The sequence below is a fragment of the Solenopsis invicta genome, chromosome 15 (assembly GCF_016802725.1).
Source record: "Solenopsis invicta isolate M01_SB chromosome 15, UNIL_Sinv_3.0, whole genome shotgun sequence".
NCBI classification, from domain to species: Eukaryota; Metazoa; Arthropoda; class Insecta; order Hymenoptera; family Formicidae; genus Solenopsis; species Solenopsis invicta.
The window spans coordinates 3,317,265-3,331,969 of NC_052678.1; the positions used below are offsets into that span (position 1 = coordinate 3,317,265).

Consider the following 14,705-nt stretch of genomic DNA (forward strand, 5'->3'; position numbering starts at 1 on the left):
ATAGAAAACGATAGAAAGTGTCAAAAACTTGATTCAAAACAATAGAACTCTATCGTTTTGAATCAGGTTTCTAACACTTTTTATTGTTTTCTATCGGTTTTTTTTTATCAGGGCAACTTGCTGAGATACAATTTTTTAAATTTTCTATATAATTTTATAATATATTTTAGAAAATTTCTCGGATTTTTCATATGAATTGAAACACTTTTCAGAATTTTTGAGAATATCTCCCAAATTTTTTTACGTAAAATTTAAAATATTCTATGCTTTCTCGTTCTATAATATTCAAAAGAAATTAACAAAATTTGAATAGATTTAAGGAATTTTTTTATAAATTTCTTTATAATTTTTTTGTGAATTTAAAATACAAAGAATTAAAAATATGGGAATTATTTTTTATTGATGATATTATGTTCATTTAGAAACATTTTGCAATATAAATATCGAAAGATGCAAAGATTGATTTTTTCGTATAATTATGTTTAATTATATATATCAAGTATGATTAGTGTCTCCTTTAGTCCTTAGTTCAAACTATTTTTGACAAGTAAGCGAAGATCAAATATCTCTTCCTCAAATTCATCTAATTGGCTAACTCACGAATAAAAAAATATTTGCTGTTGGAAGGAATTTATGAAAATCTCAAGAATAGAGATTAATTAATCGCAGACTTAAATCGTAGTTTGAAGAATTACGCTGTATAATTTTCGCTCTGTAGGTGTTCGCAGAGGACTAAGAAAGTTTTATATTCAACACTTATTATATTGTCGACTGGACTAACATTGCTATGATAGACTTAGCAGTGATCGTCCAGTTGTATATATTATCCAAATAAGGAAAATCCCGAATACTAATTTCAGCAGACAATCGGCGAAGTACAAGTACGTCAAGACTCGTCTCGCTCGTGGTAGTGTCGAAGGATCGTCCTTTAGGACATATTGCCTCGTACCCAAGACGTACGCTAATATATATTCGTTCCACTGAATGAGCTTCGTGTCCATGAAAAATGTCCTTTTATCGGTGGGGCATAATTGATGCTGCAAATCGCGTAGGTTGTCATTACTGCAATTAAATTCATGTATCAGCAGAGTAAAAAATATTGATAAATTATTAATTATTTGAAATTGATGTGTACATTGAGAAAAAAAAGATTGTTAACTAAATCTTTCAAATTAAATTGAATTTCTTCAATTCAAGTTTACGTATTTAAGTTAAATATTGAGGAGAAGAGGGCAATGTGGCACCCATTTTCCACTTTATTGGATAATTTTGTTAACAAGCAATATTTTGTTTTCAAATGTAAACGATTATATTTGTCTAAATGATGTTTAATTGATTCTAGTAAACTAAAAGTAATAAAATATTTTTTATTTAGGACGTGATTTATAAAAATGTGACGCACTACGTAATCGGTGGAAGAGAAAAAGTGGAGGTAATATGATTAGTCCAAACATAAATTTTTGAAGAATTCATTTAGTTTAAAAAATATACGGTATTATATTATAAAATTATGTGTATATTTTAGTTACAGTACACCGTAGCTTTTAAGCTTCACAATTCGAAAGTACTCAACAAAAATAAACTTTCTTGTAGTGTTTTGGAAAGGTCTTGAGATAAGCTACAAGAATATGTAATAAAAAGTTGGCAGTACCATTTGAAAAATTGAAGGTGTCCTTCAAGCAACTATTCAAGGTCAAATTAATGACACCATTTTATGTCCCCCTCGACATCATGCAACTTTTGTCTGAAACATTTTTCTGTAAAACTTATATTTCCCGAGATATTTAGGTGTCCCGATCTTTTTGGGACATCCTATATATACATTTGTATGATAATACGCTCAAGTTTAGAAACAATAAAAAAGTATGCATAATTAAATGCTAAAACCTTGGAAAAGTACAGTCGAAGTGCACAAAAGTAAAAATGCCTTATATCAATTTTCAACTAATTGTGTATTGATATATTAGCGTCACCTAATAACGATAAAACAGCGGGCAATTAAGTGAATAATTACACAAACACTTGAATTAGAATTCGTTGTCTAATAACGAAGAGAATAGAGATAGCCGTATTGTCTAAAGTAGCATTAAATACTTCATTTCCCTCTACATGTAGTTAAGTTAATTATATAAATGGTTAAACTAAAGTTTTTAAGTATTTTGCGTATTTAATTAAAAAGTACATAAATATTTGAACTAAAAAAATTTGGTCGAGTTGAAAGATTCAGTCAAATTGGCAATTTTTTTTCTCAGTATAGATATTTAAAATAGATTTAACTTCTTACTGGAAGATCCACTCCTTCATGGTAAAGTATTGAAGCAATTCTAATCCGTTGTTTACTCTATTTTGTGCTCGCACCATGAAGGGTGTTTTGCCAGTGACAATGAGTAGAATATCGAACAGATAGGCGGGTATAATGTGAAAGAATAAGAGGGCAAGCCAGTGTACAATTTTGGAGGAGGTCATTCTTCCACTGGGATACCAGAGCGGTTCTAAAACAAACGTATCGTTAGATGTATCGCATACTTTGCTGCAGATGTTGTAAATTCTATGTAATATTCCTTACGCGAGAAGGCGTTTTGGCGTACATATTTTTTCATGATTACATATATGCTACCCCAAGAAAACGAGTTCTCCATGTTTGTCGTGGCATTCAGAAATTTTGGCTTGGGAAATTTCTTCGTTCCGACTTGCCAAGCCAGAGCGATCGTCGCATTTACGGCCATATCGCAGGGCATTAGATTGGCGATGTTATTTGATTTGCAGAGTATGGATCGTATCATCCCTTTGCCCGTGCCGACGAATACTGCAGTCGCGCCATTTATGTTGTCCACCCAGCCGGGCACAGGCTCTTTATAAGACGGTGCCACTAAAATCATAGTCGATGTTTCACTACTGATGTAATTGTGATACGGACAAATTTACAAAAAAAAAATGCTTATCTATTCTACAACTGTAGAATAACTTTTTCCACACGAAGCTTTTTTCGGAAATAGTGAATGTAAAAAAGATTGATAAATCTGATTTTCTTAAAAAGGAAAGTATGTGAGAAAATTTTATTTGTTTTGTTATTTTATTATTATTATATTAATTTTATATTTTTATGTAGAATATATGTAGTGTTTCATTTTCTCGAAACACGACGAGATTTTGGTTGATCTCGATCTTGTCCCGGAAAAGTCCCGATAATCAAGTCTCGTCTCAATTAAGCTCGCTCTCGTCTCGTCTCGATCTTGTGTCGGTCTCGTCACGTGATCTTGATGCACCAAACGGTGCCGGTAGAAGGCACGGATTTAGGACTAGAGGGACGCATAATGTCCTACTTTTGGCAAGAGGAGGTGTTCTCTCAAGCTTGCAGGGAAAACCGTTGTCCGCCATATTGGTTTTAAAAACTTATACATAGATATGTGTAAGTGACATCCCGTTTGCGTTGTGTTAGTGTGATAGCTATAAAGTTAGGTTAGATACTCGAACTTATTCGTCTTATTCATCAACATTAATTCACTCTTTTAAAAATAAAAGTGGTAAAATGCATAGTACCGGAATGTTTCACGACAAATTTTTTAGACAAGTATAAAAATAAATTTCAGAAAGTATTGGAACGAAATATAAAAAATAATTTCCACAGGTAAAAAATTATGTTAATCTATTAATACATATTTTATTTTTATTAATATAAAAGAATGTTTTCTTTGTTAATACTATTGGTTATGTATCTGTTGATACTTTATTTATTTGAAGCAAAAAGGAAAAAATTATTTTAAATTATTTTATATTTTATCAGAGTTTATTTTTTAATTTGCTTTTATATGTAAAATATTATTTAATATGTTTGTCATACTAGCTTATTACATTGCTAAATGTATTATACGTTATTAAATAATTAAAGAAAAATTTAATGTAAAAGATTAACAAAATTTTAAACTTTATTATTCTGTACTGTTTATGTCACACATACACTGCACATGTTTTAATGTGTGCGATCTTTGAAACCAACATGGCGGCCCTTCCGCCCGGTGCGAACGTGCCTCTGTAGGTTATGCACCTTGTAGCTTATAACCGTGTAGGTTATCCCTGTATTCCTAAGTTCATGATACCGTGCCATCAGTTTGCATTCTATTCTTTTATGTAAATGCATATATGTGTCCGCATATATGTGTATATATGTATATGTATATATGTATTTCGTGCACGACTTATCGTATATGCGTATAACAGTTTATGTATAACAGTTTGTGCTGTATTATCAGTTAGTGTTATTCTTTGCTTCCTACGTGATTCTTTAAATTTCCAATTTGATGCGTAAAGTTATATAATTTTCAGTGATTCGATAATAAATTATTGATAATAATTTTTTTCGTAAACATTTACATATTAACACATCCCATACAGCACAGTAAACTGCAAAAACATTGTTGCAACATTACTGCAACATTGTAACATTGCTGCAACATTACAACAATATTGTTTTGTGCTGTATGGGATGAGAAGTATAGGGGAGTATCCCGATTGGACACGTAACGATTGGACGCAGTACCCCAGCAAACGAGAAATAATTGAAAAATATTTAGGATTATTAAATAGAACAAAATTAAATCCAGTTTTTGGATTTTTTGAATTCGTTTTCTATCCGTAATCCATTTGAATAATTACGGATTGGCTATTTGCTTTCTGTATCTTATTCAATATACATAAAAGTAAAATGTGCGACTTATTCATTTGAATCCGTAATTATGGATTAGTTATCTGCTTTTGATATATATCATATTCAATATTCAATGCAATGAACGTGAGTCTATTTGTTTGAATTGGCCATTTGTTTTTGGTATCATATTCAATGTACAATGCAATGAATTATATTTAACTACCCTAACCGCACAACCATCCATATGTCAATTGTAAATCTACTTTTCTAAGTCAGGCTTCGGAGCTGTAAGTCGACTTTGCATAGACGTCTGCAGACGTCCTTCAAATATTGACTTTACGACGTCTAAAAAAAGGCACACGTCCTGTAGTCCTGTGTGCATCATGTATTGTTGAGAAACATAAATACTCATATCAATAGACAAAATAGGTCCATATATGAAAAAAGCTTGGTCTACATCCCAATGAGCAAACAATATTTTTTAATTGGTTTTTTAATAAAAATTTTTTCATATTTGATTTAATTATTGTATTATATTGATATATATTTTCTAATTGCATTCTTTTTTAAACAAATAACAGAAAAGTTATTCCAGAAGCTATTTTACATTTGCGAAATTAGTAAAAAAACTATAATTTTATATTTGTTTATATAAATAATATGCTTTAATTATACATATTTCATTTTTTCGATAACGTATATTGACCTGATCTAACAATTATATACACATATCAGTATAAAGTGTTCACAGGTCATCATGAGAGATCAGTTCGCAGCGATCACGGAGGTCAAGCAACGTTCACCGGAGTCGCGACTTGGATGGGTGACCGCTTGAAAATTTCGGAAAAAATTCCTAAAAAATTGATTTTTTTTGCAAAAATTGTTTTTGAAAATATCACAAAAATATTGTTTTGCTCACGTAGATTCCATTTGAATGATTTACGTAAAAAAAATGCAATGAATTATATTTAATTAGAGATATAGGAAACGGATTCAATGTGTTCAGTTTCTATAAAATTCAATACTTTTTCGCGGATTCAGAAACATGATTCATATGGATTTAACCAATCTAATCATTTCTCGTTTGCTGTACGATTGGAAACGTAATGTTGGAAACCGCATGATTGGAAATCATACTATTGGAAACTGCATGATTGGAAACCATATTATTGGAAACTGCACGATTAGAAACCGCACGATTAGACACCGCACAATTGAAAACCTAACCTCGTTGGTAGCAAAAGACTTGGACCGAGTGGGTGCGGGTAGGGATGAGGGTACAGTCCCTTGCACCCCTCTCCGTGCGTATATGTGTGTGTATGTGCATGGTAACGTGACGACGTGGTTAGGTTTCCAATCGTGCGGTGTCCAATCGTGCGGTTTTCAGTCGTGCGGTTTTCAATCGTGAGGTTTTTAATCGTTACGTCTCCAATATTACGTTTCCAATATTGCTGTACAATGTCCAATAATTTAAGGCGTCACCTTTAACAAAGTTGAATAAGTTAATTATATTTTAACAAGAATTATAATCGTTTTTTATAATCTAAATTAATGAATCAAATTATTAAAGTTAATGGCGTATAAAATTAATTTAGTTGCGTTAACAATTACCAGAACAAAAGACTAACTTATTTAAAAGTTACATTAAAATTACATTAACTTATGTTAATTTTGGAAAACATTAAATTAGAAATGCTGTAATTTTGTAAAGTTAAATTACTCAACACAATTATAATATTGAATATTAAATAAATTTAATACTTTGTATAAATCAATTTTATACGAAATGACAATAAAATACTGGTTTTTATGTGGACATATATTTTTTTATAATGGTTTTCTTTTATATAGGCAAATTTTTTACTTAGGAAAGGTATTAATAAATTAAAGGTTATATGTTTAAAAAAATAATTATAGCTAAAATTAAATATTAATTTATTAAAAATGATTTAAACTATGTTAAAAGTTATTAGCTCTTCAATTTTAATGTTTAACTTTTTAATTAATTACTACCTATTGCTTCTTATTCCGTTGTTTACAACGAAATGACATATTGTATTCTACATTTGTAAAAGCAAAGATCGAAGACATTTTGAGAAAAGATTCCTTACCTATCGACGGACGTATGATTCCTACGGGTAGTCCGCACTTCGACACCAATTCCTCGCTGAGTGCCTTACTGTAGGCGTACGTGTTCGGTTGCTTGCCCAATAATTTCGGTTTTATTGACTCCAGGATATCATCCGTCATCGTATTGACCAAGCTGATGATTGTTTCTGGCGAGATGCTAGATGGGTAAGCTCGTTCTTCCAATACGGACTCGCCACATTGGCAAAAAGACGTTGACATATGAATAAAAGACTCTAGTAGAGGCATCTGAAATAAATGCACTGTTTTATATCCTCTTTTTTATCGAGTAAAGTTCTTCCTTTTAATATCGAAATAAGTTAGTAAATTAAAATTTATGCGTTTCAAAAATAACTAGATAAAGTTAAAAATTAAATTATTAAAAATTATTTGACAAGGACAAGTACGGAAATGTCGTCCTCCGATTTTGACGATCGAGCCTTTAAAGGTAGGTTGTCTCACTTGTATTATATCATTGTATCCATTGCGTATCACGATCAGTCAAGTGTGGACGGGGCGCCGAATTGTGTCTGCACCGTCCACTTGGCTGATCATGGTACGCGATCATAAATACGATACGGTAATACGACACAAGTGGGGACCCACCTTAATATGATGTATCAAAAGAAGAGACATGTATTTTTTTGTACGTGCCCGTTCTTATTTTTAAGGGGTGATATATATCTTTTTGAAGAGAATCGATATTTTTCTTTTAAAGCGAATTTTGCCGAAACTACAAGAGATAGAAGAAAATGTTCTGAATGAAAGTTGAATGGTTTGAAAAGTACTTTATACTTAAAGTACTCTTTAAGCCATTCAACTTTTATTCAGAACATTTTTTTTTATCTCTTATAGTTTCGACGATATTTGCTTCGAAAGAAAGGTATAGATTTTCTTTGAAGGAGTGTTTCACCCTGTTATGTATTATAGATCGTATATAAGAAAAGCGTCTTATTTCGAGATGCATCCTCGAGGAACGAGGGAAGGGACATCGTTTTCGGAACATGAGTTTAAGTAAGCCCATACAAAAAATAGGAGAAAAAAGAAACAATATTCAATGTCAGAATGTAAAATAAATAAATAAATACACATAAAAATAATAATACATATAATAGATAAAGAGCTGTACAAGTCAAGATAATAAAATTGTAAGAAGGAAAAAAATTTTGTTATGTTTTGACTTTACTAACGTAAAGTCAAAATATAACAAAAAATAATAAATAAAGAGCTGTAGGAGTAAAATAATAAAATTGTAAAATGGAATAGATAACATGAAAAGAATAGTATAGAGTGAGTCCTATGAGTCCCGAAAACTATATCCTAAATGATGCTGGTACGAATGCACATAACAAAGAATTGTGAAACGAATAAGGTAAGAGAATTGTCGAAACAGAATGATATGAGTTGGAAAAAGTTGGGGCGGGGGGTGGGGGAGGAGGATAAAACGTTAAGGAGAGGAAATACGATCGAGAATAGGAAGATACGCGTCAGAAAGCAGTTTGGTATCACTTTGTTTGTTGAGTCCTTTTTGTTGTCTCTTTATGTGCAACATTTCAGATATCGATTTTTTTTTAAAGGATGGTTCTTTATCTAAAATTTCTACATTATCTCAATTAAAATCATGATTGTTCTCGATGCGATGTTTCGTAATAACGGAAAGAGAACTGGATTTTCTGATATCCGATTTATGTTCCGTGACTCTTGTTTTAAGCTGACGTTTTGTCTGTCCCACATAAGACGACTCACAATTTCTACAATTAATTTTGTAGACTACGTCATTGCACGGTAATCGGTCAATGTGGTCTTTTCCCGCGGTTATAAATTTATTAAGTTTGAAGGGGATTGTAAACACTACGTTGCAGTCATACTTATTAGCGAAAGACAAAAATTTATCTGATACCGACTTGATATAAGGGATCGTGAAATACCTTTTCGCACCTACGTCGGCCACGTTGGTGTCATTTTTATAAAAAAAGGTGTTTTAATCTAAAATGAATTATGGCAAAAATAAAATTTAAAGGATAGTTATTGTCAAGTAAAATATTAATCATAAGAGTGAAATTTTTTTGATGAAACTGTGAATGTTATAATGAAATTATTCTGTCCACCATACCAAAAACAACACCTATTTTATGACAGAACGGGTAATGCAAAAGGAAATTAAGGTATCTTCCCGAAAAAGTGGGTTTACGATACTGATCAAAAATAATCACATTGTTGCGTTTTATCACTAATACGTCAAGAAAACTGATTTTTTCTTCTCTCTCTATCCCCATTGTGAATTGCAGGCGGTTTTGCACGAAATTAAAAGTGTCAAGAATACAGGATAATGAATATTCGGATGCTGTCAGTATAATATCGTTTAGGTATCTAAATAGAACGGTAGATAGAACGGAAGGTTTTTTATCGCAGTACATTCCAAATTGTACTGAAGATGACCAGTTATTAAACAGTCGAAACGTTCACTTTATTTACATTTGTATTTATTTTGTATTGGCGCACAACACCCTGCACGGTCCTAAAGCTCTTCTTGTCTCATTTAAAAAAAAGTGTACAAGTAAGAATTTTTTTTAAATAAAAAGCAACTAAAATATTACCCAAAATATAACACAATATATCAATATATATAATAACACGGTTGTAAGTAAAACAAAATTTTCAATTTATATATTATATAAGTCAATTAATATTTATTTTAATATTATATAACTATTTATACGATAATGATAGTTTAAAAATGTGATAACATATAATTACATGTAATTATAGTTTGATAATGATATTAGTATGCTAATATTAATTGCTAGTGTATATTTTCTATTAGTGTTCATACTAGTTAATTTCTCTTCGGTCATTATACATAAAATCAAACAGTATTTGTTTAGGAGTTACCGAAATTGTGAGCCTAACGTGATCGTGGGCCCGACGTCTAATAGGTACGTCTCCCGAAAGGAGGGGGAACGTAAGAGCTCGCGCTACCGGTGAGGAGTCGTGTAGGGAGAGTCGTGAAAAGATAGTCGTAGACAACGCACGAGAGTTCTGCTCTAATTTTAAGTGAAATTCTATTAACATGACGCGAGCGACAAGCTGTTAGAAAATGAGAGTGTTGGAATAAACTTATAAGACTTGTCATCATGGTGCATCATTCATTAAGACGGAGGAATTTGGAGCTCCCACGTCCAGATTCGTAATTTTAAAATAATTCGCCTTGTAAGAAGGTTCGACCCAATAGCGGCGCGTGGAACTTTCGACGGCACGGCGTGATCGCTGGGCGAGAGAAAGAGAAACGCCCGGACGAGAACAAACAGTATTAATATAATCGCTCTATCTTTGATTAGTGGATGTTCTTACCTGCTTTGCTAACGTTATGATGTTTGCAGCGCTCATGGTGTTCGTTTGGATGGCGGTTTTCAATGTCATGTCGAACCTGACATTAGCGGCCATATGAAAGATGACGGAAACGTTATTTGTGAGGCGATCCTTATCCGCGGCGGATAAAGCGAGTTCTTCGACGATTGTATCACCATGTATAACTATCAGTTTCTTCAGTCGTTCCGGGTACTGTTCTCTAAGAATCCTAAATGGCTCTTGCTGCAAACACAGTTTCCATTAGTGAATGAACCTTTCTCAACCGCTCGAGATACATAATTCATACATAATTCATACAACTTATACATAATTCATAATTGAGCTAGAGTCAACGTGATCAGTGTAGACCAGTAGATGATGGGTCATTCATAACATCCAATCGAATTGAAGTAACGCTTCGTCTCTTTTAATTTACGATTAAATATGACGTCGGTTATCGACCTGACATTTGACAAACTATAAAAGTGCCACTCTTCTAATTTCTTTTCTAAGGCAAGTATTAGAATGAAATTTGAATGAGATGTAAGTAGCATTTATCGATTTTGCACGCGGGCTTGCATAAATCAAGAATAGACGAGAATTCTTACCAAGTTCTTTTTTTTACACTTTGATGACGGTTATTCGAAAGATTCAAAGATGATGAAGTGAATTGAAAATATCTGATGGCCCGAACAATGTGGAGGTGATTTGCAAATTTCATATCGGTTTACCAGTCACATAATTTGCTGTTTATTTATATAAAATTATGAAGATAATTAACTAAACGACGGTATGACTTTATCTTATTTTCATCTATAGCTTCTCAGAATAATATTTCCCTAATAATTTTATCTACTATTCTCAGAATGATATTTTTGGAATATTATTTTAATTTTTAATAATATTCATGTAACGTTTTAAGAATATTGTAGCGCTTATAGAAGTATTATTTCATATTTGTTGTTATTAACAATAATTTAGATATTTTATAAAAAGATGACTTTACTCCTTTTATCACAACATTTAAAATCTCTTCTTTATAGATGGAACAGTATTTTTATATTTATTTTGATTAGTAATATTGCTATTCAACACTATTATATTTGAATGTTCAGGGTTTACATATTTTCGTCATAAGAAAATGATCCGTTCGTTTCTAATGAAATCTTAGTTATTTATTAATCTATAGCTGACAAGAAATCTCTTCGTAGAAAAGATCATACGTTGCTCGTGTATCCAAGCTCGCAGCATTACTGCCCCCTCTATGATCCGTCCGCGCAACTAGTAGGCAGCGACATCCCCTCTATGCGTCCCTGGGACCGTCAAGCGACGCCGAAGGATGCAACGCCCCGTTCAAAAGGTCGAGGAGCATTTTCTTACATAACATTTTTTTTATTGAAATAAAAACGTGCGTATAAATAATTTCAAACTGTATCGTATTTACGACTTAGAAATATATGACGAGAATACATTTTAACTCAAGTGAAGTAAAACGGAATTATTGTTATGTATAACTTTCAACTAGAATATGTTCATAGGTTGACTTATTTATGACTTAAATATTTTTGGATTCAAATGTTGTCAATTGTTAAAATACGAAATGCGTTATTCATCATGTTAAATTCGGATGTATTCATACTGCGCACGATGCACGAAACGGAACTTAGCCCATGTCTATAACGATAATTTACTTACGAAACGTTGTATGTTTAAAATCGATAACTTTGCCAGAGGAACAAAAAACTATTTTGAAATTACATTATAAGACATTACATTACATTTATATTATAATCATCGCTGGAGTGTTTTATAATCGCCTTATAACATAATTAACGTTCACGAGAAGTTCTAGACAGTGTACTGAATACAACGATAATATAACAAAAATTCGATTTTAGAAATTTTTGACTTATGACGTTTTGTAAGTAAACCATCGTTATTATATATTTTTAAATTCAAATGAATTTGAAAAATCTGAAGCACGAATTTAAAAACGTCAAAATAAATTTATTTTTATCCATTACATTTTTTTTATGTGTGTGGGTGTGTGTGTGTGTGTGTGTTTGTACTCTTTTAAAGAATACCTATGTTTTAACAGTAGTAAAAAAAATTGGTAAGCTAATAAATTTTATATTAAATATGATATACATTTAATTAAAATGTTATGTTAGGATAGTATTAATTACTAGGAACGAATTAATTGGTTAATTACAAGAAAATTATTGTGTATAATTTATTCTGTAGTAACTACGCAATGTATTAATCGTAAATTAATTAGATGTATCCATGTAAATATCCATAATAGTGTATGTTTAATAATATCAATAGCATTATGGTTTTCCTTTAAATTTATCAAGATAACGTCTCATTTTTGTTAACTTTTTAATCAAATTGGACTTGTTACATACCTGCAATATGAGCTGCAGCCTTGCATGCGAATCATAACTTTTCTTCTTCCTGATTATTAAAAAGATGTCTCCAATGTCGGGGCAACTTAGTAACAATTTGGAAATTAGAACTTTTCCCATGAATCCAGTGCCCCCAGTGACGAGAACGTTTTTATTGGCAAACCATTCGGGTATCGATTTTGTAGTCATTTTTGAGAAAACTGGAATAACAAATACATCGATTTGTTAAAAAAAAAAGAAGAAATCTATAGGAATCTGTAATAATTTTTTTCTTGGAGATTTTGATGTTTATAATTAGTTTAATGCTCTTTTTTTCTATTTTATGAGCCTTTATATAATTATCGAAAAAGGCTTGATGATGCATAAATTTTCGTGTTACAGTTCAATCGTGTCAATATATTAATGAAAATACATATTCTTTTAAACAGAACTTTTTTTTGCTTTTATTGAATATTCATTTTTTTAAAATCGACAAAATATTTGCTTCTATAATAGAGGAAACAAACTAAAAGAATTGTAAGGACTATGAAATCGTCTGTTTCTTGTATTATAGTTTAAAAAATTGCAAATTTTATAATTTTATGTGTACGCATTTTTCATATTTTTGTAGTTTGAATATTTAGAATGATTAAAATTTCACAATGTTTTTAAATGTGATTTTAATGTAATAATTTGAGTCATTATGGAGGAATAAATGTAATAACAGCTTTTTATTTAGTGTATTAAATTTTTATCAGAATTGTCTTCTTGCAGTCAGCTCAAAGATGACAATTTTCTAAAAATGACAATTCGCGTCATCGTTGCAGTCAATAAAAAGTATTTGAACATGTATATAAATTTTTGAAAATAACGTATAAACAAATACATGCACGATAAATGCATTATACACATAATAATTGTATATTAGATAGTTATTATATAGATGTTAGTTCTATATAACAATATTATAACAATACGTATAATATAAAAAATAATGTGTATTTTGTAGATTTAATAGATACCTTAAAATTGTAAAAGAGAAGAGGTTATTATGTCTACTCCTATTATTTTCGTCATTAGGTGACGTATCCTAACAATTGCTTGTGGAGTTACCCACGCAACACAAGGACGTCCTTTAGACGTCCAATGGACGTCGCGGTCGGACATGTCTTGACGTCCAGATGACATACCAATTGTGTTTTGTAGACATCTAGGAAACGTCCTTCGGACGTACAATGTACCGCCTTCTGACGTCAAATGGACGTCATTAGGACGTCTCAGCAGGACATAAAAGGACGTTATTTGGACATTATTTTATATTGCGCGATTAGGACTTTATTTAGTAAAAAATGATATTTATTAGTAAAAGTAGTATTAACCCTGCCGAAAATGTGCGATTAAAACCGATTAAAAAAAAAAAGTAATCCGAATCAATCGAGATTTCTGCACCGAAAATATGGTGTAAAGACAGATTGAAAATATTATAAAATCGGAACCCAGATAGATTTATTAAAACAGAATACATTAATATAAAACGTTATAAACGTTTAATTTACAAAAAAATATTTCTTGTATCCTTTTCGTTAAAAAAGACTAAAAAAAGATTAAATTTGAATTAAATATTTAATTTTTGTACAAGATTAAATAACAATACAAATTGTTATTTACATGTAAAAATTATAAAAATTTATGTGGAACAGCGTTCCACACACACGTCACATTTGAAAAGACTGAGAGCGATACATATTTAATACATATGTATAATACTATAACGATTAATTTAATATGCTATTTAATGGCTGTTTTATTTGTGAGGAAAATCCTACTCAAAATATAAATAAATAATAACGTATATTATATCAAGTAAAATTTTTCTTGGAAAAAACGTTTTGGAACGTAAACTTAAAATATAAAGAAAGTAATTATACATCTAGCAGGTATAATAAAAGGTATATATATTTGATTTACAGAATCATATCTGTTTACATGATTCTGTGAATCAAATACATGTATACATTAAAATTCGATTTAATTATAATTTATGAAATCCTGTAATTTCGGATTGAAATGAATTTAACAAGTGAGTGCTGGCACCACCGCTAGGCGGCCACGCCGCGAGAGATCTTCTCATGAGTCGAATGCGGCCACGGGCGTTGTATCTAGGCGCCACCGCGGCCGACTCCCCAGCTCATAACTTC

The 14,705-nt window shown here is 31.1% G+C and overlaps 1 protein-coding gene across 1 annotated transcript; it reads right to left on the reverse strand.

Annotated features, from left to right (window-relative positions):
• Positions 1–374: 374 nt before the first annotated feature.
• Positions 375–12,758, reverse strand: LOC113004749 (putative fatty acyl-CoA reductase CG5065). The gene is made up of 6 exons (XM_039458135.1): positions 12,529–12,758; positions 10,124–10,363; positions 6,757–7,021; positions 2,567–2,869; positions 2,285–2,492; positions 375–1,062 (listed from the first exon to the last, which is right to left on the reverse strand). Exons 1-6 carry the CDS (start codon positions 12,715–12,717, stop codon positions 786–788), a joined length of 1,482 nt encoding a protein of 493 aa, XP_039314069.1. The 5' UTR covers positions 12,718–12,758; the 3' UTR covers positions 375–785.
• Between the last annotated feature and the right edge of the window lie 1,947 nt (positions 12,759–14,705).

Bases quoted from the DNA above. Each gene is read 5' to 3' on its own strand.
- LOC113004749 (XM_039458135.1), bottom strand. From the start codon at position 12,717: ATGACTACAAAATCGATACCCGAATGGTTTGCCAATAAAAACGTTCTC. The intron at 2,493-2,566 runs GTAAGGAATATT...CGTTTGTTTTAG, and splicing joins ACGCCAAAACGCCTTCTCGC to AACCGCTCTGGTATCCCAGT. The intron at 1,063-2,284 runs GTAAGAAGTTAA...ATTTAATTGCAG, and splicing joins ATGAAGGAGTGGATCTTCCA to TAATGACAACCTACGCGATT.